At 33.5% G+C, this 27,876-nt stretch overlaps 1 protein-coding gene across 3 annotated transcripts in view; it reads left to right on the forward strand.

The window, feature by feature from the left end:
• prkg1a (protein kinase cGMP-dependent 1a) overlaps nucleotides 1-27,876 on the forward strand; it is a 147,308-nt gene that overhangs the window by 111,199 nt on the left and 8,233 nt on the right. For all 3 annotated transcript variants that reach the window (NM_201030.1, XM_087277707.1, XM_087277708.1), the window contains 6 exons: nucleotides 9,239-9,304; nucleotides 13,641-13,715; nucleotides 24,468-24,564; nucleotides 24,690-24,829; nucleotides 27,085-27,174; nucleotides 27,259-27,400. In NM_201030.1, coding sequence (NP_957324.1) covers nucleotides 9,239-9,304; nucleotides 13,641-13,715; nucleotides 24,468-24,564; nucleotides 24,690-24,829; nucleotides 27,085-27,174; nucleotides 27,259-27,400 — 610 coding nt within the window. The remainder of the gene's footprint in view (nucleotides 1-9,238; nucleotides 9,305-13,640; nucleotides 13,716-24,467; nucleotides 24,565-24,689; nucleotides 24,830-27,084; nucleotides 27,175-27,258; nucleotides 27,401-27,876) is intronic.

Consider the following 27,876-nt stretch of genomic DNA (forward strand, 5'->3'; position numbering starts at 1 on the left):
ATGTATATTCTATTCTATTCTATTTTATTCTATTCTCTTCATGCAAATCAGGTTGGGCTTTATTTTTTGTCTTCCATTGTTTTATTCTATTGTCTTGAATTCATGTTAATACCTCTTTGTAGTATTTTGCAAATCATGCTCTGCTCTGTTATTTCTCTTCCATAGTGTTTTATTCCATTGTCTTGGATTCATGTTAAGTTTGCTCTTGAGTAATTTCTGTTCTATTCTATTCTATTCTTATCGAGTCTATTCTATTCATGCAATCCATGCTCTGCTATTTTTTCTGTTGTTTTTTATTCCATTGTCTTCAATTCTTGTTAATTTCACTCTAGTATTTTTTTCTATTCTATTCTATTCTATTCATGAAATCATGTTCTGTTCTATTTTTCTCGTTCATTGTATTTTATTCCATTGTCTTGTATTCATGTTAATCCCTCTCTGTAGTATTTTCTATTCTATTCTATTCATGCAAATCATGCTCTGCTATATTTCTCTTTTCCAGTGCGTTTTATTCCATTGTCCTAAATTATGTTAATTCCACTCTGTACTATGTTCTATTCTATTCTACTCTATTCTATTCATGCAAATCTATACTCTATTTTTGTTATCCACTGTGTTTCCATTTTATGTACATTGTCTTGAATTTATGTTAATCCCACTCTTAAATAATTGCTATTCTATTCTATTCTATTCTATTCTATTCTATTCTATTCTATTCTATTTCTGCAAATCATGCTCTCCTCTATTTTTGTCATGCATTGTGTTTACATTTTTTTCCCATTATCTTGAATTCAAGTTAACCCCACTCTTAAATATTTTCTATTCTATTCTATTCTATTCTATTCTATTCTATTCTATTCTATTCTATTCTATTCTATTCTATTCTATTCTATTCTATTCTATTCTATTCTATTCATGCAAATCATCCTCTCCTCTATTTTTGTCATGTATTGTGTTTACATTTTTCTTTCCATTATCTTGAATTCATGTTAACCCCACTCTTAAATATTTTCTATTCTATTCTATTCTATTCTATTCTATTCTATTCTATTCTATTGTGTTTTATTCCATTATCTTAATCGTGGTGTTTTTCTATTTCATTGCGCTTTTTGTTCCATTATGTTCTATTCATTCTAGTCATGTTGTGTTGTACTCTCCTCTATTGTGGTGTCTGTTTTGAGGGAACTGTTTACCTGTGACTGTAATCCCGCGTTTGGCCGTGTCACTAGGGAACGCTGATCCGGAAAGCGTGTTGATATGCTCCACTGTGTATCAGATGTCCAGTCTTCTGATGTGAGCTCCAGAAGTGTGATGGAGGTGAAATGTAGGCCAGAACATTGCACACGGTCACTGCGGTTCCTCCGAGATCAATTAATAGCTCACGCTGTGCCCTTGTGTACAGCAGAGAAAAAAAAAACACACGCTTTACCAAGATCATTAACAGCATCCAGACGTTCATAAAGGAATCTCTTAATCCCGGGATTGACATTCATGCGTGTGTGTATGTGCATTCACAAACATTTGACACCTGGTTGATTCTCAGACCCGTTTGGCAGCGATGAGGTTGGTGTCGGTTTTTCTTCAAGCAGGTGGACGCGTCCCACTTGAGGCTCATTGACCCCTAATTAAAGAATAGTTCATCCGTAAATAAAAATTCTGTCTTTATTGTTCGTGTTATTTATACTCTAGTGTCGTTCCAGACTCATAGCACTTTTCATTAAAAGAGAAGTGTAGCAGTAAACATGGGACATAAACAGGGGCCAATGTTGAAAATAAAAAGCACCTTAGTAGTTAAGTAAAAGGTGTTTTTTTTATCTTTTTGTGTAGCAATGTAAAGGCACATAATTGTTTTCTTAAATTATCCATAAAAAAAAGAATATTGTTATATACACTCACTGGCCACTTTATTAGGTACACCTTATTAGTACCAGGTGGGACCCCTTTTTGCCTTCAGAGCTGCCTTAATCCTTCGTGGCATAGATTCAACAAGGTACTGGGAATATTTCTTCGAGATTTCAGTCCATATTAAAATGATGGCATCACACAGTTGCTGCAAATTTGTCGGTGCACATCCATGATGCGAATCTCCCGTTTCACCACATCCTAAAGGTGCTCTATTGCAGTGGTTCTCAAAGTGGGGGTCGGGACCCCCCGAGGGGTCGCGGGGCAATGAAGGGGGGTCGCCTGGTGATTTCCAAAAATCTATTTATTTTTATTAAACCATAAGAATTAACATATTTTATCCATAACTATACTGAAAATAAAAATAGTCGTTTATAGTTACTATATACTATATAGTTACTATAATAGCTTATAGTTACTAGTTCTATTGGATTGCGACCCCTAGGTAATTACATTATATTAAAAGCAGCAATAGCGTCAGATGCATTTTGATTTTATAACATCAGGTTATACTTTCTGGCACATTTAAAGCACTGACACAAATTTAATTGGTGTGTCTGCGTCATTGCATGCAAGGTTTCTGTATTTATAACCACCTCAGAGGATATTGGGGTTCGCGAGTCACTGACATTGTTATTTTGGGGGTCGCGGGCTGAAAAGTTTGAGAACCCCTGCTCTATTGGATTGAGAACTGATGACTGTGGAGGCCATTTGAGGACAGTGAACTCATTGTCATGTTCAAGAAACCAGTATGAGATGATTCAAGCTTTATGACATGGCACATTATCCTGCTGAAAGTAGCCAACAAAAGATGAGTACACTGTGGTCATAATGGGCTGTAACATTGAAATGATGCTCAATTGGTACTAATGGGCCCAAAGTGTTCCAAGAAAACATCCCCCACACCATTATGCCACCAACAACAACTTGAACCAATGATACAAGGCAGGATGGGTTCATGTTTTTATGTTGTTGATGCCACATTCTGACCTACCATCTGAATGTTGCAGCAGAAATTGAGACTCATGAGACCAGACAATGTTTTTCCAATCTTCTATTGTCTAATTTGGTGAACCTGAGCCTCAGTTTCCTGTTCTTAGCTGAAAGGAGTGGCACCTGGCATGGTCTTCTGCTGCTGTAGCCCATCTGCCTCAAGGTTGGATGTGTTCAGAGATGCTCTTCTGCAGACCTCTGTTGTATTGAGTGGTTATTTGAGTTACTGTTGCCTTTCTATCATCTCAAACCAGTCTGGCCATTCTCCTCTGACCTCTGGCATCAACAAGGCATTTGCGTCCACAAAACTGCAGCTCACTGGATATTTTCTCTTTTTCAAACCGTTCTCTGTAAACCCTAAAGATGGTTGTGCGTGAAAATCCCAGTTGATCAGCCGTTTCTGAAATACTCAGACCTGTCCGTCCGGCACCAACAACCATGACACATTCAAAGTCACTTAAATCACCTTTCTTCCCCATTCTGATGCTCGGTTTGAACTGCAGCAAATTGTCCAGACCATGCCTAAATGCATTGAGTTCCTGACTTGTGATTGGTTGATTAGAAATTAGCATGAACAAACATTTGGACAGGTGTGCCTAATAAAGTGGCCGGTGAGTGTAAATATATAGATATATTTGTTGACTTACATGCTTGCGTTGTCGCAAATGTTTTAAAAATCTAACGAAATTATATGACACATTTGGTTTTAAAGAGGACAGGGAAACACAAAGAAGCTTTAATAGTTTGTGTGTTTATTGTACTACACAGAGCTACAGTATAACCAAATTTAAAAGTGCATTTGATATTATAAAACGTAAGGCCACGGTGCACCCAAAAATGAAAAAGTCATCATTTGGTCAGCCCATTGTTCTAATGCTTCATCCCCTTCTCTCCCAGGAAAAGCACACAAATAGTGAGAAATATAAAATAATTAAAAACGGCAAAAACAAAAAAAAAAACACCTAAACACACAAATCAGTTCAGTATAGGAACTACACTTTTTTCTCATTTTGAAAATAAAATCAGACTAAAAGCGTTTCATTCATTCATTCATACATTCATTTATTCATTCATTTTCATTCAGCTTAGTCCCTGATTTATCAGGCGTCGCTACAGCAGAATGATCCGCCAACTGCTCTGGCATATGTTGTACACAGCGGATGCTCTTCCAGCCACAACCCAGTACTGGGAAAACTTAAAGTGTTTCAAGTTTTCTTATTTATTTTTTTATCTTGATTAATCAAACTGCTTTATGTGCAAATTTATGTGAAATAATAGTTGACAATAGCTAAATATACGTTATATGGGTCAAAAAATCATTCGAAAATTACATAAAGATTTCCTTTTTTCATTTATTTATCCTTTATTTTACCAGGAATTTCCCAACAAGATATGCATCTCTTCTACACTGAAAAAAGTGTTGCATGAAGAACTGTTGCAAACAAATTAATTGTGTTCAATTTCAACAAACAAATTAAGTTTAATAATGTTCAACTTAATTTGTTTGTTTAAACTCAACACAAATAAATTGTTTACAGCCGCTTAACGTAAACAAATTGAGTAAATCCAAGAAATCATCTCTGAATAATTTTTTTCAGTGTACCAGGGGGTTCTGGCCAAAATGGCAGCACAAAAAGTTTCAGAAACAAAATTAGCCACACTTAAAATGTCACGTATTAAAATTTACACAAAACATTCACATGATTCTTCCAGATAAGACTTTCAAAAATATTCAGAGATGTGATGTTTCTAGCATAATAATAACACACTGCATTTCATTCACTAATGTACATAGGGCCAAAGGAGGAAAACGCTGTTTTACCAAACTCCATATACAGACTCTTGGAACAGTTCAATGTCATTTATAAGAATTTTGTGTACTTGTGTAATACAATAAAACTTTACGAATATAAGATGACAATTTACCCAATAGTGCCCTAGCAGTGAATAGAAGCATATTCATATTCATCTTCTATGAATATATATTTTTAATTTCCTCCTATTGTTCAAAACTCAGGCGAGGCAGTGGCGCAGTAGGTAGTGCTGTCGCCTCACAGCAAGAAGGTCGCTGGTTCGAACCTCGGCTCAGTTGGCGTTTGTGGGGGGAGTTTGCATGTTCTCCCTGCCTTTGTGTGGGTTTCCTCCGGGTGCTCCCGTTTCCCCCACAGTCCAAAGACATGCGGTACAGGTGAATTGGGTTGGCTAAATTGTCCGTAGTGGATGAGTGTGTGTGTGTGGATGTTTCCCAGAGATGAGTTGGAAGGGCATCCACTGCCTAAAAACTAGCTGGATAAGTTAAAGGTTCATTCCGCTGTGGCGACCCCGGATTATTAAAGGGACTAAGCCAACAAGAAAATGAATGAATGAATGTTCAAAACTCAAGGTAACAGTTACACTTGTACGTTGTACATGTACTTAATGTTAGGTGACAGTTACACATCTATACACTTACTATTTACTACTGTATGAATTATTCATAATTACATGTAACTAACTCTAACCCTAACCCAAATTCTAACCCCAACCATATAGTAAGTACATGTAATTAATGAATATTACTCAGTAGCTAAATAAATAGTTACCCTGTAACTACGTCACTTTAAAATAAAGTGTAACCAAACTCCATTTTTACGTAGTAATGTGCATTAAGAACTTAATTTGTTTTCAGGTGTTCAAATAGTCATATCTCAGCCAGGTATTGTCCTACAACAAACCATACATCAATGCAAATTATGTATTTACAATAAAAATAACACTTATGATGGGGTTTGTGGTCTAGAATCACACAATAAACCACATTCAAGACTTAAAAAAGGATATTTACTTATAATGAAACAAAAGGAGACCATATAGGATTTGACCCGCGGTGTAGCAACTGGGGGGGACGGGGGGATACGTCCTCTTCAATTTTAGAGACGGATCATTTAGAAACAGGTGATTAAGAATGTGAACTTTTGGGTTTTATTCAGCTGCCCAACCTATCCCACCCCACAAACACACACACACTATTAAAATATCCACTACGCCCTTGATTGGACCAACAATAGGGTTAGTACAGTAAGTGACTAAATAAAATTTTTTGGGTGAACAGTCCCTTTAAGGCACAGGTGTCAAACTCAGTTCCAAAAGGGCCGCAGCTCTGCACAGGTTAGTTCCAACCCTAATTAAACACACCTAATCAAACTAATTGAGTCCTTCAGGCTTGTTTGAAACCTACAGGTAAGTGTGTTGGAGCAGGGTCGGAACTAAACTGTGCAGGGCTTCAGCCCTTCAGGAATTGAGTTTGACACCCCTGCTTTAAGGGAAAAAGCAAAACAAAACAAGTCAACAATCTACACATTTATCTGGGTGTTTCCTGTAAGGAAGCAGCTCGTCTGTATTGAGTGAATGCTGACAGATCTGTGTTCAATAATATGGCGGAGCAGCTGTGACCTTTGCAGTAGCGTTATTGTGTATTGGTGTGCTGACAGCTTTAGAGCCGACATGTTGTGAAGAATTCTCACCTCCGCAAGTACAAGTGTGCATCGCTGGAAATGGATCCGGCTGTGTGTGTGGCAGTATTTGCCGGCACATGTGTGTTTAGGTGTGTGTTCGGTGTCCAGCGTCCAGCTCTTCTCAGTTTGGGGAAGATCTGCCAGTGATGGGACAGATGTCACAGAGCGCTGGTTGTGGTTTTAGCAGGAGTGTATTGTGCTGTAGTAGGTTATGTGTGCGTGTATCGCGCTGTAAAGTGGTATATGTGTGAGTTTAGCTGACGGTCAGTGAACAGCATCATGAGGTCAGAGTGGGATTCAGACTCGGATGACTGCGATTGGGGCGACAGTGAAGAAGAGGACAATCCGCAAATTCTGAGGCATGACCACTTGAAATTGTAAAATACATTTTATTTGTATTTTTTTTATATGTTGCCAAATTCAAAAGATAAAGCTGTCAGCAAGTTTTGAGAATGCATGTAAAGTGTGTTAACTTTATTGTTTAAAAATCGCAAACTCCCACTTGAATTTGTAGACTACATTTTATTATTATTATTTTATAATATGTTGCCGATTGTAAAGATCAAGCTGTCAGCAAGTGTCGAGAATGCATGTGAGCTTTGTAAACCTTTAAAAATCCAAATATTCACCTCGTAAAGGTGTCCTATTTGTGATTTTTGTGCATCAGAATTATCCACAAGTTGTATATTTATAAATCATTATCATGTATGATATTTTTATTGATTTATCTGTCTGTGAATATCAGGTTATATTTAAATTGATTTCTTTATTTTTGCTTATTTTAAAATAATACATTTATTGTAGTCAGTAAATGTTATTAATATGTCTGTTTATCTATAATTGTGTGATTTTGAATATATTAAAACATTTTGAATAATTGATTAAATTATTCAAATGTAATTCAATTATTATTTGAAAACAGATTGTAATATTTTAACATTGCTATATGTGTTTGTCAATCTGTTTATTTATTATAAATTGGCAATAATTTATGTTTATAATAATAATATAATTATTTTAATGTTAACATCATTTAAAATAACTAGTTCTTTACATACATTTTTTAATTGATTGTAATATTTTAACATTGTTTTATTTACTTGAAGAGCTGTCTGAGAATGTATAATTAATTGTCTGTTATTTTTATTTATAATTTATAAATAATTTTTTTATATGTTTTTTTATTTTAATATTTTTATATTGTTATGTGAATTCTGTGTACAGGTATTATAATTTTTTAGTTTCTAATATTAATATAATAATACATTTTACTATGTTTTCCCCATATAATTCTGTGATTTTGAATTGATCAAAAGCATTACATTACTTAAATAATTAGTTATATCGTTTGTTTTTATTTTTTTATTTTATTATTTTAGCAATTTAGCACATGTTTGTTTAGCTTTCTGTGAATTTGTTATAAATTATCAGTGATTTCTGTTTATTATATTAATTTAATAATTATTTTTTATGTTTTGTCCCCTATACTATTATGATTTTAATAGATCAAAACATAATATTAAATAATCAGTTATGAACATTCATTTTTTTTTAACTGATCTGAATATTTTAATATTGCTATATTTGAAATAATAGTTGACAACTGCCAAATCTACATTGTATGGGTCATTGATGATCAATTAAGTAAAGATCATCTTTCATGAACAGTTTTTAACATTCCCTACTGTAACAGTGTGTTCGCAGGGTCTGAAATAGTCTGAAAATGTCTTAAATCTCAAAAGCTACATTTGAGTTCTTAAAAAGTCTTTAAACTTAGGCCCCAATAACACCAATACAATCACCAACAATCTAATTCAATATACCTTTTTATTTTTAAAACCATTTTAATTTTGAGCTCTATTTACAATATTGGTTTAATTATTTTCCTTACAATAACGTCACCTTGGAATTATAAGGTTCTATCTGCATTCTGAATGATTTTAAAATATTGAGCTTCAAAGTTTTTTCATTCCATAGCAAACAGTACAGTATGTGTGTAACATTTGTTTTTTAAAATATAAAAGGTACACGAGCTGTCACTGGGGTGGTACCTTTTCAATAGGTACACTTTTGTACTTAAATGGTCCATATTGATACACCAAAAGTGTATATTATTACCTAAAAAATTTAAGAGGAACACTTTTGTACTTTTTAAGTACGAATATGTACCCTTGAGGTATTAATGTGGACCTTTAAGGTACAAATTTGTAACTTTTGAAAAGGTACCACCCAAGTGACAGCTCGTGTACCTTTATTTCTGAGAGTGCATTTATTTACTGCTGAGGATGCTGACCTGACCTATACATTTTTATTATTAAATTGTAATTATTGTTGTATTGTTAACTGCATTAAATTATAATAATTTTTTGATAAGGCAAGTGAAAATTTGGATATTTGAAAAATTCTTAGCGTTTAGCCCTGAAGAAGTCTAAAATTTCATTCAAAACGGTCTTTAAAAAGTCTTAAATTTAACTTGATGAAATCTGCAAAACCCTGTGTGATATACATCAATATTTAACCTAACACTTTCATTTAAAGTGATGTAGATATATAATTTGTTGAGCTGTCTGTGTATTTATTATAAATTGTCAATAATTTCAGTTTTTAATATTAATATGTTATATCCTTTAATTCTGTCAGTTTGAACATATCAGAACACTGTTAAAATCAGTTATTTCATTTAATTTTACTATACCTGTTGATCTTTTTACCTGTGATTATTATCATCAGAACATGAATTAAAGCAGTTTATTGATCGTGCAATCTTGATGAATATGATGTTTATCTTTATGATATCTCTGTATCTGTGTGTGTGTGTGTGTGTGTGTGTGTGTGTGTGTTTTAAACAGGGAGGACATCAGAACGGCAAACGTCATCGCAGCAGAGACCGTCACCTGTCTCGTGATAGACAGAGAGTGAGTTTATATTGCATTTATACTCTACTGCCCTTTCTTTAGATACGCCAAGTGCCATCGACATTCCAGCAGATGTCATTCAGTCCAGGTTTTCCATTTCATTGAACGTCTGAGGATTTTACACTGATCACTCTATTTGTGTGTGTGTGTGAGGGACACACAGAATCTGTGGGTTTGAAGTGCTTATAGAAGTCTATAAATCAAGCTCAACCTAAATAGCTGAAGCATCACGTGTGTCCATAAGCTGGAGAGAGAACAAATGTAGCTCTCGTTTCTGCCTGACAGCTGACTCATTGAGCACCGCTTCTTTTACATACACTTCCTGAATTCACAAAAGAGATTTGAAATATTTATTAACAATCATATGAGGTACAGTAGAAGTCAGAATTATTAGCCCTCATGAATTACAGTAATAGCCCCCATGTATATTTTTTTCTCCAATTGTTTTTTAGCGTAGAGATTTTTTCAACACATTTCTAAACATAATAGTTTTAATAACTGATTTATTTTATCTTTGACATGATGACAGTACATGATATTTTACTAGATATTTTTTAAGCTACTAGTATTTAGATTAAAGTGACATTTAAAGGCTTAACTAGGTTAATTAGGCAAGTTAAGTTAATACGCAAGTAATTGTATAACAATGGTTTGTTTTGTTTGTCCCCCCCAACAAAGTTAGTCCAATTTCACTTGCGCCCCCACAGGCACCCCTCCATTGAGCCTTAATGCATGTGCAAACATCAACATATTACTTGCTGCATTTAAAGTGCATAGAATTAATAACATTGAAACATAAATATACAGCTTACCTGATTCAGTGTGATGGCTGAGGCTGTTTCTGAGGACAACATGCTAAACTTTGGTCGGATTCCTGACACGACTAACCGGAAATCGTCTTCCACTGTCAATAAGCATGAGCCGTAGCATACCTGCTTTTGATGTACATACATACAGAAAATGCATTTGCAGAGCCTTGACGGTGTGGTTGAGTCGAACATTGCTTATGTTCACGTGGGCAACGATTTTTTAATACGATTAAGACAATACTCTGATTCAGAGTCACTATGTAAACAGCGATTTTTAATTACCTTAATCCAGCTAAAGTCATAACTGAACTAAACAGAAATGGATTTAAGACGTGGAGTATGCATATATTAGTGGCAATATTGAAACTATATCAAACTATTACTATCATGTAGGACATTTTGCCGTATTTTGTGACAAGATCCACACACGCTGCTGTCATTAAAGGACCGCACACGCACACTCATAACGAAATGCGGTAGTTTTTTTCTTACCATTATATGTGCGGTATCAATAAAAACAACACTCCTCCACCAGTGCTTCATATTCGCATCAAATACCCCAGTTTGTCACAGGGGCATGAATGGAATGTTCATGAGGGAAAGTTAAACTGCCGTTGAAGTTGAGAAATTGATGTTGAAACACCCAAAATTACACGAGACTCTGCAGGAAACGTGAATAGCCTGGTGATGCAACATTCAAAAAGCACTTTTCGTAATTATATTATTGTCTTATTCAGATTAAGACAAATAACTATTACTGATGTCCATGTAAACGTAGTCAGTACTGTCTTCAAAGTAAGTGAAAGATCCTGATGGGCATCCGGCTGATTTGATTCAGAAGAGCACTTTTTCGTCAGACAGCTCACCGCTTTTACTTTCATTCATTCACCATTATTAGTTTTAAAAAGCACCTGGTCCATTTTATTTGTATATATTTTACTGGAATGCAATGCATAAACTCTACAGGTGCCTGGTAATGAGCTGTGGAGCTAAAGTTAATCATATTATTCCCTCTAGTGAACACATAGATATCGTCATCATAATTTACTCGAGTGCACAGCTCAATGTCTCGCACCCCACAGTTTGAAAAGTTTGGTTCTTAAACTTTTTTCACGAAGTACTACCTCAAAATAAAAAAAAATGGTTAAAGTACCACCATAATCTCTCTGGTATTGAAATACAGAAGTGTGGTAAGCCTAATTAAGCAGCTACAGCTCTGCACAATTCAAAAACATGGTAGATTAATTCCTATTATTATGAATATTTATTATTGTCAGACACTTTAAACATTATAAATAGTTTCAACATTAACACTGTACTGTGCTCATAAAAAATAAAAAATAAATGCTTCTAAAAGTTAATTAAAAATGGCACTGTTCTTAAAAAGTCAAAAGAAAACTGCTGTACCCAAATGTAAAGTACTAACATATAGTAAGCTACTCATCAAAACCTGGAAATGTTCCTTGGATCTCATAAATATAGTGTCACGACCGGGTCTTGAACCCGGGTCTCTGGTGTGGAAACCGATGTGTATACCACTAAGCCACAGAAGTGTGGTAAGCCTAATTAAGCAGCTACAGCTCTGCACAATTCAAAAACATGGTAGATTAATTCCTATTATTATGAATATTTATTATTGTCAGACACTTTAAACATTATAAATAGTTTCAACATTAACACTGTACTGTGCTCATAAAAAATAAAAAATAAATGCTTCTAAAAGTTAATTAAAAATGGCACTGTTCTTAAAAAGTCAAAAGAAAACTGCTGTACCCAAATGTAAAGTACTAACATATAGTAAGCTACTCATCAAAACCTGGAAATGTTCCTTGGATCTCATAAATATAGTGTCACGACCGGGTCTTGAACCCGGGTCTCTGGTGTGGAAACCGATGTGTATACCACTAAGCCACAGAAGTGTGGTAAGCCTAATTAAGCAGCTACAGCTCTGCACAATTCAAAAACATGGTAGATTAATTCCTATTATTATGAATATTTATTATTGTCAGACACTTTAAACATTATAAATAGTTTCAACATTAACACTGTACTGTGCTCATAAAAAATAAAAAATAAATGCTTCTAAAAGTTAATTAAAAATGGCACTGTTCTTAAAAAGTCAAAAGAAAACTGCTGTACCCAAATGTAAAGTACTAACATATAGTAAGCTACTCATCAAAACCTGGAAATGTTCCTTGGATCTCATAAATATAGTGTCACGACCGGGTCTTGAACCCGGGTCTCTGGTGTGGAAACCGATGTGTATACCACTAAGCCACAGAGGAAGTTGTGGTGGACCCAAACGAAAACACTCCAAGAGGGAATCCAGAAAACAAGGATTTATTAAAAAAATATCAACTTAGGTTCTTCTCAAAAATGAGGTAGCAAAACAGACAACTTAGGTTCTTCTCAGAATGAGGTATACAAAATACTCTAACAGTATAATAAACATGTAACGAAAACTCCACGAGGGGAGAAAACAAACAGATAATTAATGCAGACAGCAACAAGGAAAAATAAAACACTCTTACTAGACGTAGCTCAGGAGATCAAGGGAAACGCAAGGCAAGTTCACCAGAGATGACTCAAACACCGAGTGAGGAACACAGACAAAGTGACAACTTAAATACACTGGCTGGAACAAGTCACAGGTGATCTAAATTAAGTAAACAAGAACACATGAGGAAGAACAAATACAGAGGGGAAACACGGGGACCTCTAGGGGAATGGAGACAAACTGCAGGATGGTGACATATAGTCTATATGTCATCATATTCATTCAAAAACTCTTTTTGATACATTTTGAAACATATTTTGCATGTACATATTACTTATTTATACATCTTAATATTTTATATATAAGAATTGGATTTACATTTTAAATTAGAAATGAGATCTTACTGCTTGTTAGAGAAGGCTTTGCGTGTCAAAAAAGCAAGTAAAACCATACCTGTCAACATTGGCATATAAAAATACGGGATACGCGTCCAACAACAGTTACAAATATGGGGAGGTGATTAGCTTCAAACGATAGAATACCTAACAAACATGAGAAAATTTAAAATAAAGTAAAAGGTTTAGCCTATTAAGATCGATTTACTGATCACATCGGTGTTTTTGTGCACATCGAAGGGTTAAAAGTGTTTATTTTGTTACTTTAATTTTTAGCGACTCCTCTGTGTACCGCTAGAAGGAGGCCTGCGCACCTCTAGTGGTATACGTACCACAGTTTGAGAACCACTGCTCTAGACAATCAATAAAACAAATTGCTTAAGAGGGGTAATTGATCTTATAAGGTTTTAAAAAAAATAAAACTGCTTTTATTTTAGCCCAAATAAAACGAATAAGACTTACTCCAGAAGTAAAATAAATAAAAGAATACCCCCCTCCCCCAATACAAAGCTCAATTTAATTAAATTCAGTTCATCTTTATTTCTACAGCACTTTTACAATGTAGATTGTGTCAAAGGAGATTCACAGGTTGAATGTGTTTATTTCTCATTGAGCTATTTTTATTTTTTCTCCAGCTCTTACAAACATCTGATCGGAGGTCTGGAAGATGTTTCCAACAAAGGCTGTGAAGATGCTGAAGCAAAAGCAAAGTAGGTTTCATTGATATTCTCATGCTGGTTTGTTTTTAATTACAATGTTTAGCTAGAAAAGTGTTCTATAAATGTGTGTTATTCAAGTTATTGTGACTACTAGTCTCATATCATCCCATGCTCATACCACACCGTTTATACTCTATATATTACAGCAACAATAAGGTTTAATTTGTTTACATAAATTAACATAAACCAGCACTGAACAATACTTTTTGTCATTAATCTTTTTTATTATCATTATTTAAATAGTTATTAATACATTTGTAAACAAAACACACACACACACACACACACACACACACACACACACACACACATATATATATATATATATATATATATATATATATATATATATATATATATATATAGTTGAAGTCAGAATTATTAGTCCCCCCGAACAATTTTTTCCCCATTTTCTGTTTAACAGAGAGACGATTTTTTCAACACATTTCTAAACATAATAATTTTAATAACTCATTTCTAATAAATTATTTATTTTATCTTTGTCATGATGACAGTAAATAATATTTGACTAGATATTTTTCAAGACACTTCTACACAGCTTAAAGTGACATTTAAAGGCTTAACTAGGTTCATTAGGTTAACTAGGCAGGTTAGGGTAATTAGGCAAGTTATTGTATAACGATGGTTTGTTCTGTTGAATATCGAAAGAAATAGCTTATAAGGGCTACTAATTTTAAGCTTGAAATGTTTTTTGAAAAAATGTAAAACTGCTTTTATTATAGCTGAAATAAAACAAGTAAAACTTTCTCTAAAAGAAGAAATGTTATCAGACATACTGTGAAAATGTTCTTGCTCTATTAAACATCATTTGGGAAATATTTGAAAAAGAAAAAAAATTCTGACCTCAACTGTATATATATGTACTGTATACAGAACCATACAAGACAATAGATTGGGTTCACAAGAACGAGATGAGAAATACACTCTTTTAAAGAAATACTTAATGATAAAACATATAAATAAATAGTCTTAGAATTCAAATATTTTGATAAAATATAAATGGAAAATAGATTTTTATTTTAAAAAAATCACAAAATGCAAAACAAGTGTTTATTTAAATTAACTTGTAATGAACTTACTTCCCTTTTTTTAATGTATGTAATTCCCATAATCATTCGCATAATTGTATGTATGTAATAGTTTTATATTAGTTTATATTGAATTCTACTCAATGAACAAGCAAACATTGCAAAATATTTGTTAATATTTAAATGAAAAATAGCAAACTCTACTGAGTGGCTTTTCCCCTAAAGAATTTCATTGCAGATCTTGATGGTCAATTCGGATTTTGTGACAGTATCCGATTATTTTATTTTACTTTTTTTTTTGATGGCCTGCTTACATTTGTCATTATTTAAAGGTGACTTGTATCCGATGGTCTGCTTTTACACAGCACACGGCAAAAGGGCAATAACCAGGAAAAAAAAAGAGCGGGCGCTGACTGACAGCTGATAATAAAAGAGCGCTCATTTCTCCATTCCTGTATTTATTCTGTTCGCATGGTTACTTATTTTATTTTATTTTTGACAAGTTGTTTTGCTATAGTTTATGACAGAAACACTCTCATTTTGCCATATTCTCTTAATCCAGGCTTTTTTTAAACCAGTAGGCATCTTAATGTAATGTAATGTCCATGGCCTGATTTCTGCACATGATGTGTGCAACATTATTATATTATCTTGGTTAAGTGGCGAATGTTGTGCTCTCTTTCTTTCACGTGAACATGCTTATGCTACATGACAATATAAAAGCTTTTTTTAGTCCTTGTGTAGACTTGGGTCACTTGAACCATGTGACAGGCAACACAAATGCCATCCTTGCCAGGTGTGTGCAAAGCACTTGATTTGCGGTTCAAATTCAATAATACTTCTAATCTTCAATGCTAATTTCACCTTCCAGCTCCATCATGCTAACATCAACTCACGAGACAACTTTTCACCTCGAGGAGAAATATCGTGGCAATTTAATCTCTTACATACAGTTAAAAGCAGAAGTTTACATACACGCTAAGAAAAGGAACATAACCATTTTTTTTTTTAAATGTCTGATGGTAAATTATACTAAACGTTTTACTAAACGTTGGGTTCGTTAGAATTACCTAAATGATTTACATTTGCTAAATGCCAGAATAATGAGAGAATTATTTTTTAGACAATGGTTTATTAATTTCTAGACAGTCAAAAGTTTACATACATTTCCTTGGTATTTTTTAGCTTTGCTTTTAAACTGTATTACTTTGGTCAAATGTTTTGGGTGTCCTTCCACGAGCTTCTCACATTAGGTTGCAGGAATTATGGCTTATTTCTCCTGACATAATTGGTGTAACTGAGTCAGATTTGTAGGCTGTCTTACTCGCAAAAGCTTTTTCAACTCTGCCCATAAATTTTCTATAGGATTGAGATCAGGGCTTTGTGATGGCCACTCCAAAACATTCACTCTGTTGTCCTTAAATCACATTTGAACTAATTTGGCAGTATGCTAAGGGTCATGGTCTGTTTGGAAGACCCATTTGTGGCCAAGTTTCCTGGCTGATGTCTTGAGAAGTTGCTTCAGTATGTCTACATAATGTTTTTTCTTCATGATGCCATCTATGCTGTGAGGTGGACCAGTCCCTCCTGCAACAAAACAGCCCCACATGCTGCTGCCCCCATTCTGGCTTGTTGATTTCCCCATGTTGTCACACAAGGGAGCAGTGTGTTTGAGGTTTTCCTTAAATACTATTCTACAGTTGTGCCTCCAATTAACTTAAATGCCAGTAAGCCAATCAGAAACCTTGACGCCATCATATGAGCTTTTTCAGAGGGATAATAATCTTATTGCATGTAAACTTGACTTTCAAGAAAAGTCGTAACAATTTCTCATAAAATATCTCTCTCATTATTCTGCTATTAAGCATAACAGAAACAAACACATGATAATCCTAACTTACCTAAAAGAGAAAAAGTTTAGTCACATCTGACTTTTTTTTAAATGGTTTTGTGCCTTTTTATACAGTGTATGTAAACTTCTGGTTTCAACTCTAACAAACTAACATGTTAACAAATAAGGCATTGTTGTAACAATGTTGCAACAATGTTTTTTTATTAATATGGTGAATGATGTTATTTTAAAACTAAATGAAAATGAAAAATGTGCTTATTTAAACACACACTTACAGTAGCCACAAGAAGTATGGCAACAATTACTGTTGTCAAAGGACAAGCCAAGGATGTTTACTGTAACTCTAGAACTGTAAAATAGGAAAGCATACAGAAGACGTTACATAAGAACCAGTTCATAATCAGAAGAAATATGATAAGAAAGCGATGCAATCATTGTGCAGCCACGAGAAACTAATCCGCTCATAGAAATGTGAAACCTTATCACATTTCACAGAGAGAGAGAGGAGGATTCTGGGATAGCTTCAAAAGTCCCATCTGTCACATCACAACCCAAATAGAAAGTTTTTCTGCTCTTATCTGCTGATCTGCATTGTAAATGAGTGCTGATGAATAATAAAGAGGTGTGTGTGTGTGTCTGTCAGAGATTAAAGCTTATTAAGACACATCTCCAGCTGTCAGAGTCTCTCATGATCCAAACCACAAACCTGTGCAGAATCTTCCAACTCAACGCTAATGAGACCACACTTCAGTCTGATAGAATCCGAATTCATATATATCATGTATAATTCCATATGTTTATATACAGTATACTGAATATAATTTACTGCAGTTAACATTTTGTAATTATTCCATTAGAAATAATTACTGAATAGTAAGTTATTTGTTTATATATATATATATATATATATGTGTGTGTGTGTGTGTGTGTGTGTGTGTGTGTGTGTGTGTGTGTGTGTGTGTGTGTGTGTGTGTGTATGTATGTATATATATATATATATATATATATATATATATATATATATATATATATATATATATATATATATATATATATATATATACAGTTAAAGTGGAAATGATTAGATCTCCTGTGAAATTGTTATTCTTTTAAAAAGATTTCCCAAGTAAGCTGTAATGGAGAGAATTTTTGTTCAACACATTTTTTAAACATGACACTTATAACATTTTTCTTTTGTCTTTATCTTGATGACAGTACATAATGTTTTGCAAGATACTAGTATACGTGCTATTTAAAGGCTTAACTAGATTAATTAGGTTAACTGAGCAGATTTATTTGATAAATCATTGAATAAAATCGTAAATTAAAAAAAATATATTTCTCAAGGGGGCTAATAATATTGACCTTAAAAAATATTTTAAAAAATATTTTTATTTTAGTTGAAAGAAAAGTCAAATAAATAAGACTTTCTTCAGAAGAAAATAAATATATAAAAGATATAAATAATGTGAAAACATCATAGTTCTGTTTGTTTACAGTAGATAAAACTTCACAACACTTAACAGTAGATACCATTGAAGTCAGAATTTTTAGTTCCCCTTTGATTTTTCTTTTTTTTTTCTTTTTTAAATATTTCCCAAACAATGTTTAACAGAGCAAGGACATTTTCCCAGTATGTCTGATAGAGTTTTTTTCTTCTGGAGACAGTCTTATTTGTTTTATTTCGGCTAGAATAAAAGCAAAATTTTTTTAAAACCATTTACAGACAAAATTATTAGCCCCTTTAAGCTAGATATTTTTTCAATAGTCTACAGAACAAACCATCGTTATACAATAACTTGCCTAATTACCCTAACCTGCCTAGTTACCCTAATTAACCTAGTTAAGCCTTTAAATGTCGCTTTAAGTTGTGTAGAAGTGTCTTGAAAAATATCTAGTCAAATATTATTTACTGTCATCATGACAAAGATAAAATAAGCAGTTATTAGAAGTGAGTTATTAAAACTACTAGGATTAACAATGTGTTGAAAAAAAAATCCTCTCTCTGTTAAACAGAAATTGGGGAGAAAAAATAAACAGGGGGCTAATAATTTAGGGGGGCTAATAATTCTGACTTCAACTGTAGAATAACCCTGATATTTAATTGCAATTATCAAAAACATTATTTTTTGGCTAATTGTTATTTTTTTTGTAAAAAATCAAATAAAAAAATAAATTAAAATTAAAATTTTTTAAAGGAAAGTAAATTTTCTAAATAGCAATATTGTACTTTTCTACAAGAAGAAATAGAATTAAACTAATACATACAGTAAATTTTACCAAACACACACCAGTAAAACTATTTAGACAATTTCCAAGTGGTCTCATTTTTCATTGCGGTATATACTTTAAATATTAGTTACTATATTTAAAATGACTTATTTACTTATACTTAAGTTAAACAATTTGCAGTTAAACTAATTCAGGTACAGTGCTCGGCATATATAAGTACACCCCTCACATATCAATCTTTTAAATTAATATTTTTAATAGAACGCTATACAATATTATATTTGTACAAATACATTCGATTAGTCAGTACTGAAGCCAAATCTGGAACCTATCTAGCAAAATTACTTAGGATAACGGTGCAATAACTAGTACACCCAAATGTATATGTTATAGAAAAATATTAAACACAAAATTAAAAAGAGTAAAATTCAAGAGAAGCACAAAATGGAAAAAATAAGTTTATAAGGTTTTTTTTTTTCCCCAATATTTTGCTTGAATTTAATTTTTATTATCTTTTGATTTCTAAGGTTTGGTGAATAAAATATCATTTTAATAAATATATCTTTTTAATAAATCTGTTTTGTTTAAATGCACCAAAATACATTGCCTAAATTCACTGAGAAATGGATAATGGGGTGTACTTAATAATGCGGAGCACTGTATACCCGAAGTCAAAGCAACTTTAAAACTGGTCGAGAACGCCTAAAGATCCACACTGCCCTCTTGTGTTTGTCAGATTCCCTTTGCAGTTCACTTTGAATAAATTGAGAGGAACTGTGAGCCTGAAGGAACATCACACATGCTTTAACAACAGTCTGCAGGGTGTAATTTGACAGTTTTTAGATGATATTGCTCATCCCTGGGGTGCAAATTATCAGTTGACTGTCCTGCAGAATTGTCAAATTTGTGGATATTGTTTGCTTCCCACATTAGTGTCAGTATGCATGAGCACAAAGAAGGAAGTCTTTTCACATCAAATTACAGAATCTAAATAACATTAAAAATAAAAATATATATATTTAAAGTGTTTATGGCTATTTGCATTATTATGCTGTTATATAATTATATAATCAGTGGTATAAAATGATCTCAAAATGACAATAATATCGCTTATTTTAACATTTTCTGTGACAATATATTGCACAACAAAACAATCCTTATTTTGACAGTCCTACTGGAGTCTTTGTTGAAGAGATGATATCAAATCAACTCATCAGGAAATCTGAATTCAGAAAATATTTTCAGAAAAATTCTCCATTTATTTTTTTTCCAATAAACTTCCCAAAATTTGGAATTTAAGTTATCAAATATAGTTATCAAACTCTCTCTCTCTCTATATATATATATATATATATATATATATATATATATATATATATATATATATATATATATATATATATAGAGAGAGAGAGAGAGAGAGAGAGATAAATATTCGGTTATATAAAAATATATACTGTTGAGGTCAGAGTTATTAGCCCCCCTTCGATTTTTTTTCTTTTTTAAATATTTCCCAAACAATGTTTAACAGAGCAAGGACATTTTCACAGTATGTCTGATAATATATTTTTTTCTTCTGTAGAAAGTCTTATTTGTTTTATTTAGGCTAGAATAAAAGCAGTTTTTAATTTTTTAAAAAACATTTTAAGGACACAATTTTCAGCCCCTTTAAGCTATTTTTTTTTCGATAGTCTACAGAACATACTATCGATATACAATAACTTGCCTAATTACCCTAACCTGCCTAGTTACCCTAATGAACCTAGTTAAGCCTTTAAATGTCACTTTAAGCTGTATAGAAGTGTCTTGAAAAATATCTAGTCAAATATTATTTACTGTCATCATGACAAAGATAAAACAAATCAGTTATTAGAAAAGAGTTATTAAAACTAATATGTTTAGAAATGTGCTGAAAAATCTGCGCTCAGTTAAACAGAAATTGGGGAAAAAATAAATAGGGGGCTAATAATTCATGGGCGCTAAAAATTCTGACTTCAACTGAATATATATAAGTTTTTATTATTATTATATTTTAATATATTTAGTAGTGCGGTGGCGTAGTGGCAAGAAGGTCGCTGGTTCGAGCCTCGGCTGGGTTAGTTAGCATTGCTGTGTGGAGTTTGCATGTTCTCCCCGCATTCGCATGGGTTTCCTCGGGGTGCTCTGGTTTCCCCCACTGTCCAAAGCCATGCAGTACAGGTGAATTGGGTAGGCTAAATTGCCCATAGTGTATGAGTGTTTCTGGATGTTTCCCAGAGATGGGTTGCAGCTAAGAGGGCATCCGCTGTGTAAAAAAATATGCTGGATAAGTTGGCAGTTCTTTCTGCTGTGGCGACCCTGGATTAATAAAGGGACTAAGCCCAAAAGAAAATGAATGAATGAATGAATAATTGAATAAATAATTAGTATAAACATAATAACGGATCAGCGGGCCAGGTCAGAGCACTCACTCTGATCCTCTGGGCTCTGCATTGGTTTGGGAAATTCCAAATTGAACCAAAACAAACGATTACAATTGGCTTAAGATTGGCAATAAAAATTCAGGCCAGTGCAACCTGAAAAAAATATAATAATAATAAAATAAACATATTACTGTATGCAGCAAGGTTTATTAGTTTAATAAATGTTTATAAATACTGAATATAAGTTACTTGTGATAGTCACACAAATACCATTATTGTCATGATTTACTCATCCTTCACTTGTTTCAAACATTTATGAATTTCTTTATTCTTTTAAAAGAAGATCATTTGAAAAAAGTTGAAAACCTGTAACCATTAACTTCCATAGTAGACATTATTCATATTATGAAAATCAATGGTTACAGGTTTTCAGCTTTCTTCAAAATATTTTCTTTTTTTTCAATTCAATTTAAGTTTATTTATACAGCACCTTTACAATGTAAATTGTGTCAAAGCTGCCTAACATAGAAGTTCATGTAAAGTCCAGATTTCTAGTTAGTTTAGTTCTGTGTTTTAAATTTCAATACAAGAAAGAAACTCATAAAAATGTGTAACAACTTAGTTACACTACACAGTGAATGCATTTTTGTTTTTGGCTGTACTGTCCCTTTAATATTATTCTAGTAGCAATGTTAGGTTATTTGATTAGGTTTTATTTGAATAATATTAATAGGATTTATTGTTGTTTGGGTGAACTATCCCTTTAATATTATTCAAATAGCATTGTCATGTTATTAGATTTGCATTTGCTGTAGAAGCTAGCAGCTATGAAGCCAGTGTGAGACATTAAACATCTTCAGCTTCATCCTTGAGTTCTGGCTTGCATCCATGCCTCCTTCCCTACAGAGGGGTGAAGTGTAACTGTTGTTTGTGCATTCCTCTGTTTCTCTACTGAACATGGCATCTCTGCCCCTGCCAGCCTAATAACTGATAATGTGAAAGGGATTGAGCAATAAGTGAGCTGTGCTGGTTTTTAGGAGCTCTGGCAGTGTGCATGGAAAACCTTCACCTCTGTCTGACACTGCAGAGCGGCCTGAGCCAAGACAAATAACTGCTCTGTCGTGTCATTGGCCACGGCACAAGAGAAGGGATGCGATTGGCTAGTTTGTCATCACAGGTCTTAATAAGCTTTCTGATTGGAGGAAAAGATGACTGTATCACAGGTTACAAACAGACAACGAGCAGCATTTTATTAGCAGTGTTACTGTGCTGCTGTGGTATTCTGACCTCTAATGAAGGAGCTGTGCTCAGTATCAACTTTCTTTTAACAGTCAGGAGAGGTTTATGTTCACCGACTTTTATTTAATGTAATTGAAATCCCCTGGCGACACGATGGCTCAGTGGTTAGCAAGAAGGTTGTTGGGTCTCCCCATGAGTTTGCAGTTTTCCCTGTGTTTGCGTGGGTTTCCCCCATGGTCCAAATACGTGTGGTATAGGTGAATTGAATAAGCTAAATTGGCCCACCCAAAAATGTATCAGGATCTTCAACATATTTATCTAAATAATCACATGTGGCATTCATACAGAGGAGGATTGGGGCAAAACTATAATAATAAAAGAAACCACTATTATTATTATTATTACTTAGTAATCATTAAAAATTAATAACCATAATTTTTTGTTCCATAATAAGGACTTCAGTCTATAATTTAATGATTTTATTCTACAAATTTAGCAAAGTGTTGAGCTTTAGGCCTTTTGTATTTTCAGTTTTGGAGTTTCTTTAAGTTCAAATATACCTGAATTACATTCACTTTGAACAATTTAACTTAAGGATACATAAATAAGTAATTTTAAATACGGTAATTAACATTAAAACTATATAGCACAATGAAAAATAGACCACTTGGGAATTGTCCATTTATTTTTACAGGCGTGTGTTTAGTAACATTTAGTTTCATTAATCTTAAATCATATAATGGACTTTAATCTGAAGATGGTTTTATTTTTTAATATTAATTTATGATTTGCCTTTTTTCTCTCCTGTACATTCATTAATTCCCACTTTCACAAAAAATTGTGTACCTCCAAATAAAAAAACATCAAGAAATTTCATGTTTTTTTTTTAACACTTTCTCAATTAGTACAAAAATAAATGATGCTTTTTAATTTTATTTATTATATTTATTTAGTTTTGATAATGAGATTAAAATCTTAAATTTATTATCAAACTAAAATTAAAATAAAGTGTGATTACACGTGATCAAGAGACAGGGATAGCCATTAGACAATAACTGTTTTTAAGGTATACCGCGTTTTGGAAAAGTCAAAGTTGTAAAACTGCCAACATTTTCTGTAAAACCGTTCCTAAGGTACGTGTAAGATTCTAAGCTACTTTTTTTTTTTTAATCTGTGTTTTTGAAACTAATGAAGACAGCAGAAGTCTGAAATATTTAGCCTGACATGTTTACTGCTCCAAAATATTTGAAATCTTTCTAAAAAAAAAAAAAAAAAAGTTGTGTTCAAAGGGGTAAAAAAATTGTAGTTTTTTTTTACTCAGACATGTAAAAAGAACTTTTTTAGAGAAGTTATCATACTACTGTGAAACTGTGATTTTTTTTTTTTTAGAACAGGAAAAATACGCTCAGGTTTGTGCTTTTTCTCGCAATGAGTTATGGGTGTGTTTTAAGCATAACATGCATTAAACCAGAGTATCATCTCTCATTCCCTTTAAGAGTCAGTTGCATCTTGTCATGGCGCATTTGCTATTTACATGGCAGACTTTCTAAGTGTCAAAATTGAAAGCTTCACTAGTGAGAAAACAGTTAAACAGACCATCTGCAGCGCGAGGATAAAGAACGAGCCTCCTCCATTCGGCCTCTTTACTTTTACTCTTTACTTTCATAGATAAGGAAACATTGTTGTATGCACTCCACTGAAGACATCCATAAGCCTACATATTTAATTTTGTTTGTTAAGCACAAAGATTTGTTTCAAAACTATTTCTAAATTCAGTTCTAATTTTAATAAATAACCCAAATAACGTTAATGGTCTGAAAATAGCAACAAATCGTGACATACACATCTTGTGCCTTAATGCACTGGGTGTATGATAGGGACCTTAATGTTTGTTAATGAACAATCAATCTGTCCCACTAGAAAGTAAAGGGAATCATTTCTGTGTGTTTTTCTGTTTTGTGAAATGCAGATACGAGGCAGAAAATGCCTTTTTCTCCAATCTGAACCTGTCTGACTTTAACATCATCGACACTCTTGGAGTTGGAGGATTTGGACGTGTGGAACTGGTAACATTTTATTTTCAGTGCAATACTTCTTCATCATGTAAATTGCATTAAATACTTTGATTTTATTGTGACTCTAAAATCTTAAACTATTCAATAAGTTTAATCTTCTGTTGTTTTGTTGTCAGGTTCAGCTGAAGAGTGATGAAATGAAGACGTTTGCGATGAAGATCCTGAAGAAGCGTCACATTGTGGACACGAGACAGCAGGAGCACATCCGCTCCGAGAAGCTCATCATGCAGGAGGCACATTCAGATTTTATAGTCAGGTGGCGTAAACTACACTCTTTATTTTCACAGCATTTATAGACAGTACTACTACAGTTTGTGTTACTTTTTTAATTTTTTTAATATGCAATTTACTAATTTAGTTATTTTTAAAAGTTTTTGATTTTAAAATTCTCTATTTTCATTTTCATTTTACTAGTTTGTATAAATACAGTGCTAAATATTTCCTCTAGATAAAACAATTTTCTCATTAATTTCCTTTATATTTTGTAGAACCAAATATCTAATTCATCAAGTTTCATACCATTCCACTGAAGTAAATCATTCTTTATTCAAATATTTTAATTAACACTTTACATTAAACTATGATTAATAAATACTTTGCAAGTATGGTTCATAATTAGTTAGTAAATGCATTAACTTATAAAACCTTATTGTGAAAGTGTGAACAATATTTTGTAAATAATAAAAATACAAACGGGTGACACTGTGGCTCAGTGGTTATCACTGTTGCCTCACAGCAAGGTTGCTGGGTCGAGTTCCAGCTGGGTCAGTTGGCATTTCTGTGTGGAGTTTGCATGTTCCCCCCATGTTGGCAAAGACATGTGGTATAGGTGAATTAGATTAACTAAATTGGCTGTAGTGTTTGTGTGTGTGTGTGTGTGTGTTTGTGTGTGTGTGTGTGTGTGTGTGTGTGTGTGTGTGTGTGTGTGTGTGTGTGTGTGTGTGTGTGTGTGTGTGTGTGTGTGAATGTGAGAGTGTATGGATGTTTCGTAGTACTGGGTTTTGGGCTGGAAGGTCTGCTGCATGAAACAAATGCAGGAATAGTTGGTGGTTCATTCCACTGTGGCAGCCCTTGATAAATAAGGGACTAAGCTAAAGGAGAATGATTGAATGGATGAATGAATGAATGAAAAATACAAATGTTAGTTGTTAGCTAAATATTAGATTATCAATGTTAGTTCAGGTCCTTCAAATAATATTTACAGAAAAAACGAAATGATAAATAATGATGGGCAAAGCAGTGGTAGTAGGTAGTGCTGTCACCTCACAGCAAGAAGATCGCTGGGTCAATGGTTCGAGCCTCGGCTCAGTTGGCGTTTCTGTGTGGAGTTTGCATGTTCTCCCTGCGTTCGCGTGGGTTTCCTCCGGGTGCTCCAGTTTCCCCCAGAGTCCAAAGACATGCAGTACAGGTGAATTGGGTAGACTAAATTGTCTGTAGTGTATGAGTGTGTGTGAATGTGTGTGTGGATGTTTCCCAGACATGGGTTGCGGCTGAAAGGGCATCCGCTGGGTAAAAACTTGCTGGATACGTTGGCGGTTCATTCAGCTGTGGTGACCCCGGATTAATAAAGGGACTAAGCCGACAAGAAAATGAATGAATGAATGAATGAATAAATAATGATCTCAAAAATCTATGTTAAAATGGACAATAACTTAATATTATTAAGGCTACAAATCTTTTAAAAATATTAACGTGGAATGGAATTGTATAATTAAGTGTTACTTTTGTTATAAGAAGTTTTAAAAATTCTTAAAGAAGAAGAAGAAAAAGAAAACTATTGCATTGACTTGCTCATTTCAAGTAATAAAAACAGAATTAATTTTAGGATTAACAATTTATTAACATTTTAGAATTCAGGAAGAATTAATTTTGTTATGTGATCAATGTTTCATTGTCTTTAGATTAATACAGACTTTTAAACAAACAAACAAACAAACAGGGAAGGAGGAGCAACAGACATATCCACAAATTTTCAATTTGAAAGACGAGAGAGAGAGAAAAAACCTTTATATGGTCTCAAATGTTGGAAGAAAAACATTGCCATGCATCAATGGTACTAGATTTAGCCTTATTAATTAATGAAGAACTAGTCAAAGGGGACCTTTTTTTGCCCCTTTTTACAAGATGTAAAATAAGTCTCTGATGTCCCTAAAGTGTGTATCTGACGTTTCATCTCAAACTACCCAACAAATAATGTTTTATAGCTCTTTGAAATTGACCCTTTTAGGCTTTGATCCTTATTCTGCCATTTTGTTGACTGTCGCTTTAAATTCAAATGAGATTGTCTTTTAAAAATAGGTTGGAGCTTCAAATGTCCGTTCACTCAGGGCTTTCTATGCTTATGAGGGAGAGATTGTCATTAATGGACAGGGCTTTCTCATTTTGATGACACATATATCAAAGTGCCAATGTCAATCAAAGTGTTTCTGCAGACTGTTTTTATCAAGTGTAAAGCTTTTGCTTTGGCATCGGAAAACTTGATTCAAACTGTGTTTCTTTTGTTCCTTCTAGACTCTACCGCACATTTAAGGACAGTAAATACCTCTATATGCTGATGGAGGCCTGTTTAGGTGGAGAACTATGGACAATCCTGAGAGACCGGTGAGGATTATATACGTTTTTTGTTTTGTTTTCTCATACACTTGATATTTCCGCAACATAACATATGTGTGTTTCCTAATGAAGGGGAAACTTTGACGATTCAACAACGCGATTTTACACAGCGTGTGTGGTGGAGGCCTTCGCTTATCTGCATTCCAAAGGCATCATATACAGAGACCTCAAACCAGAGAACCTGATACTGGACCACAGAGGATACGCCAAGCTGGTGAGGACAGAACAACCCAAAACATCCAATACAGACACACAGTACTCAGGACAGTGGAAAGACAAAAATAACCCAGAACACTGTGCTTCTCTGATGCTTCTTAATATAGTTAGAGATGGAAGATACATTTCAAGGAGTATGGATGTGAATGTATTATAAAATATTAAAATATCAGGGTCTTGTCGGCGCTAATAGCCTAGTGGTTAGTGCGTCGACACATAGTACCGAGGTGCTCGCAGCGACCCGAGATCGATTCCCGTCTCAAGGTCCTTTGCTGATCCTTCCCCTATCTCTTCTCCCCACACTTTCCTGTCTCTATATATCCACTGTCCTATCAATAAAGGTGAAAACCCCTAAAAAAAAAAATATCAGGGTCTTTTATGAAAAATGAAGAATATTTTTAGAAGAAAAATAGGAGATATGTGCAGTTTTTTGTTAATTAAGTTCACTTTGTAAATGCGTATAAATGCCTACAC

This window comes from Danio rerio, chromosome 13 (genome assembly GCF_052040795.2).
Source record: "Danio rerio strain M-AB ecotype USA chromosome 13, GRCz13ab, whole genome shotgun sequence".
NCBI lineage: Eukaryota > Metazoa > Chordata > Actinopteri > Cypriniformes > Danionidae > Danio > Danio rerio.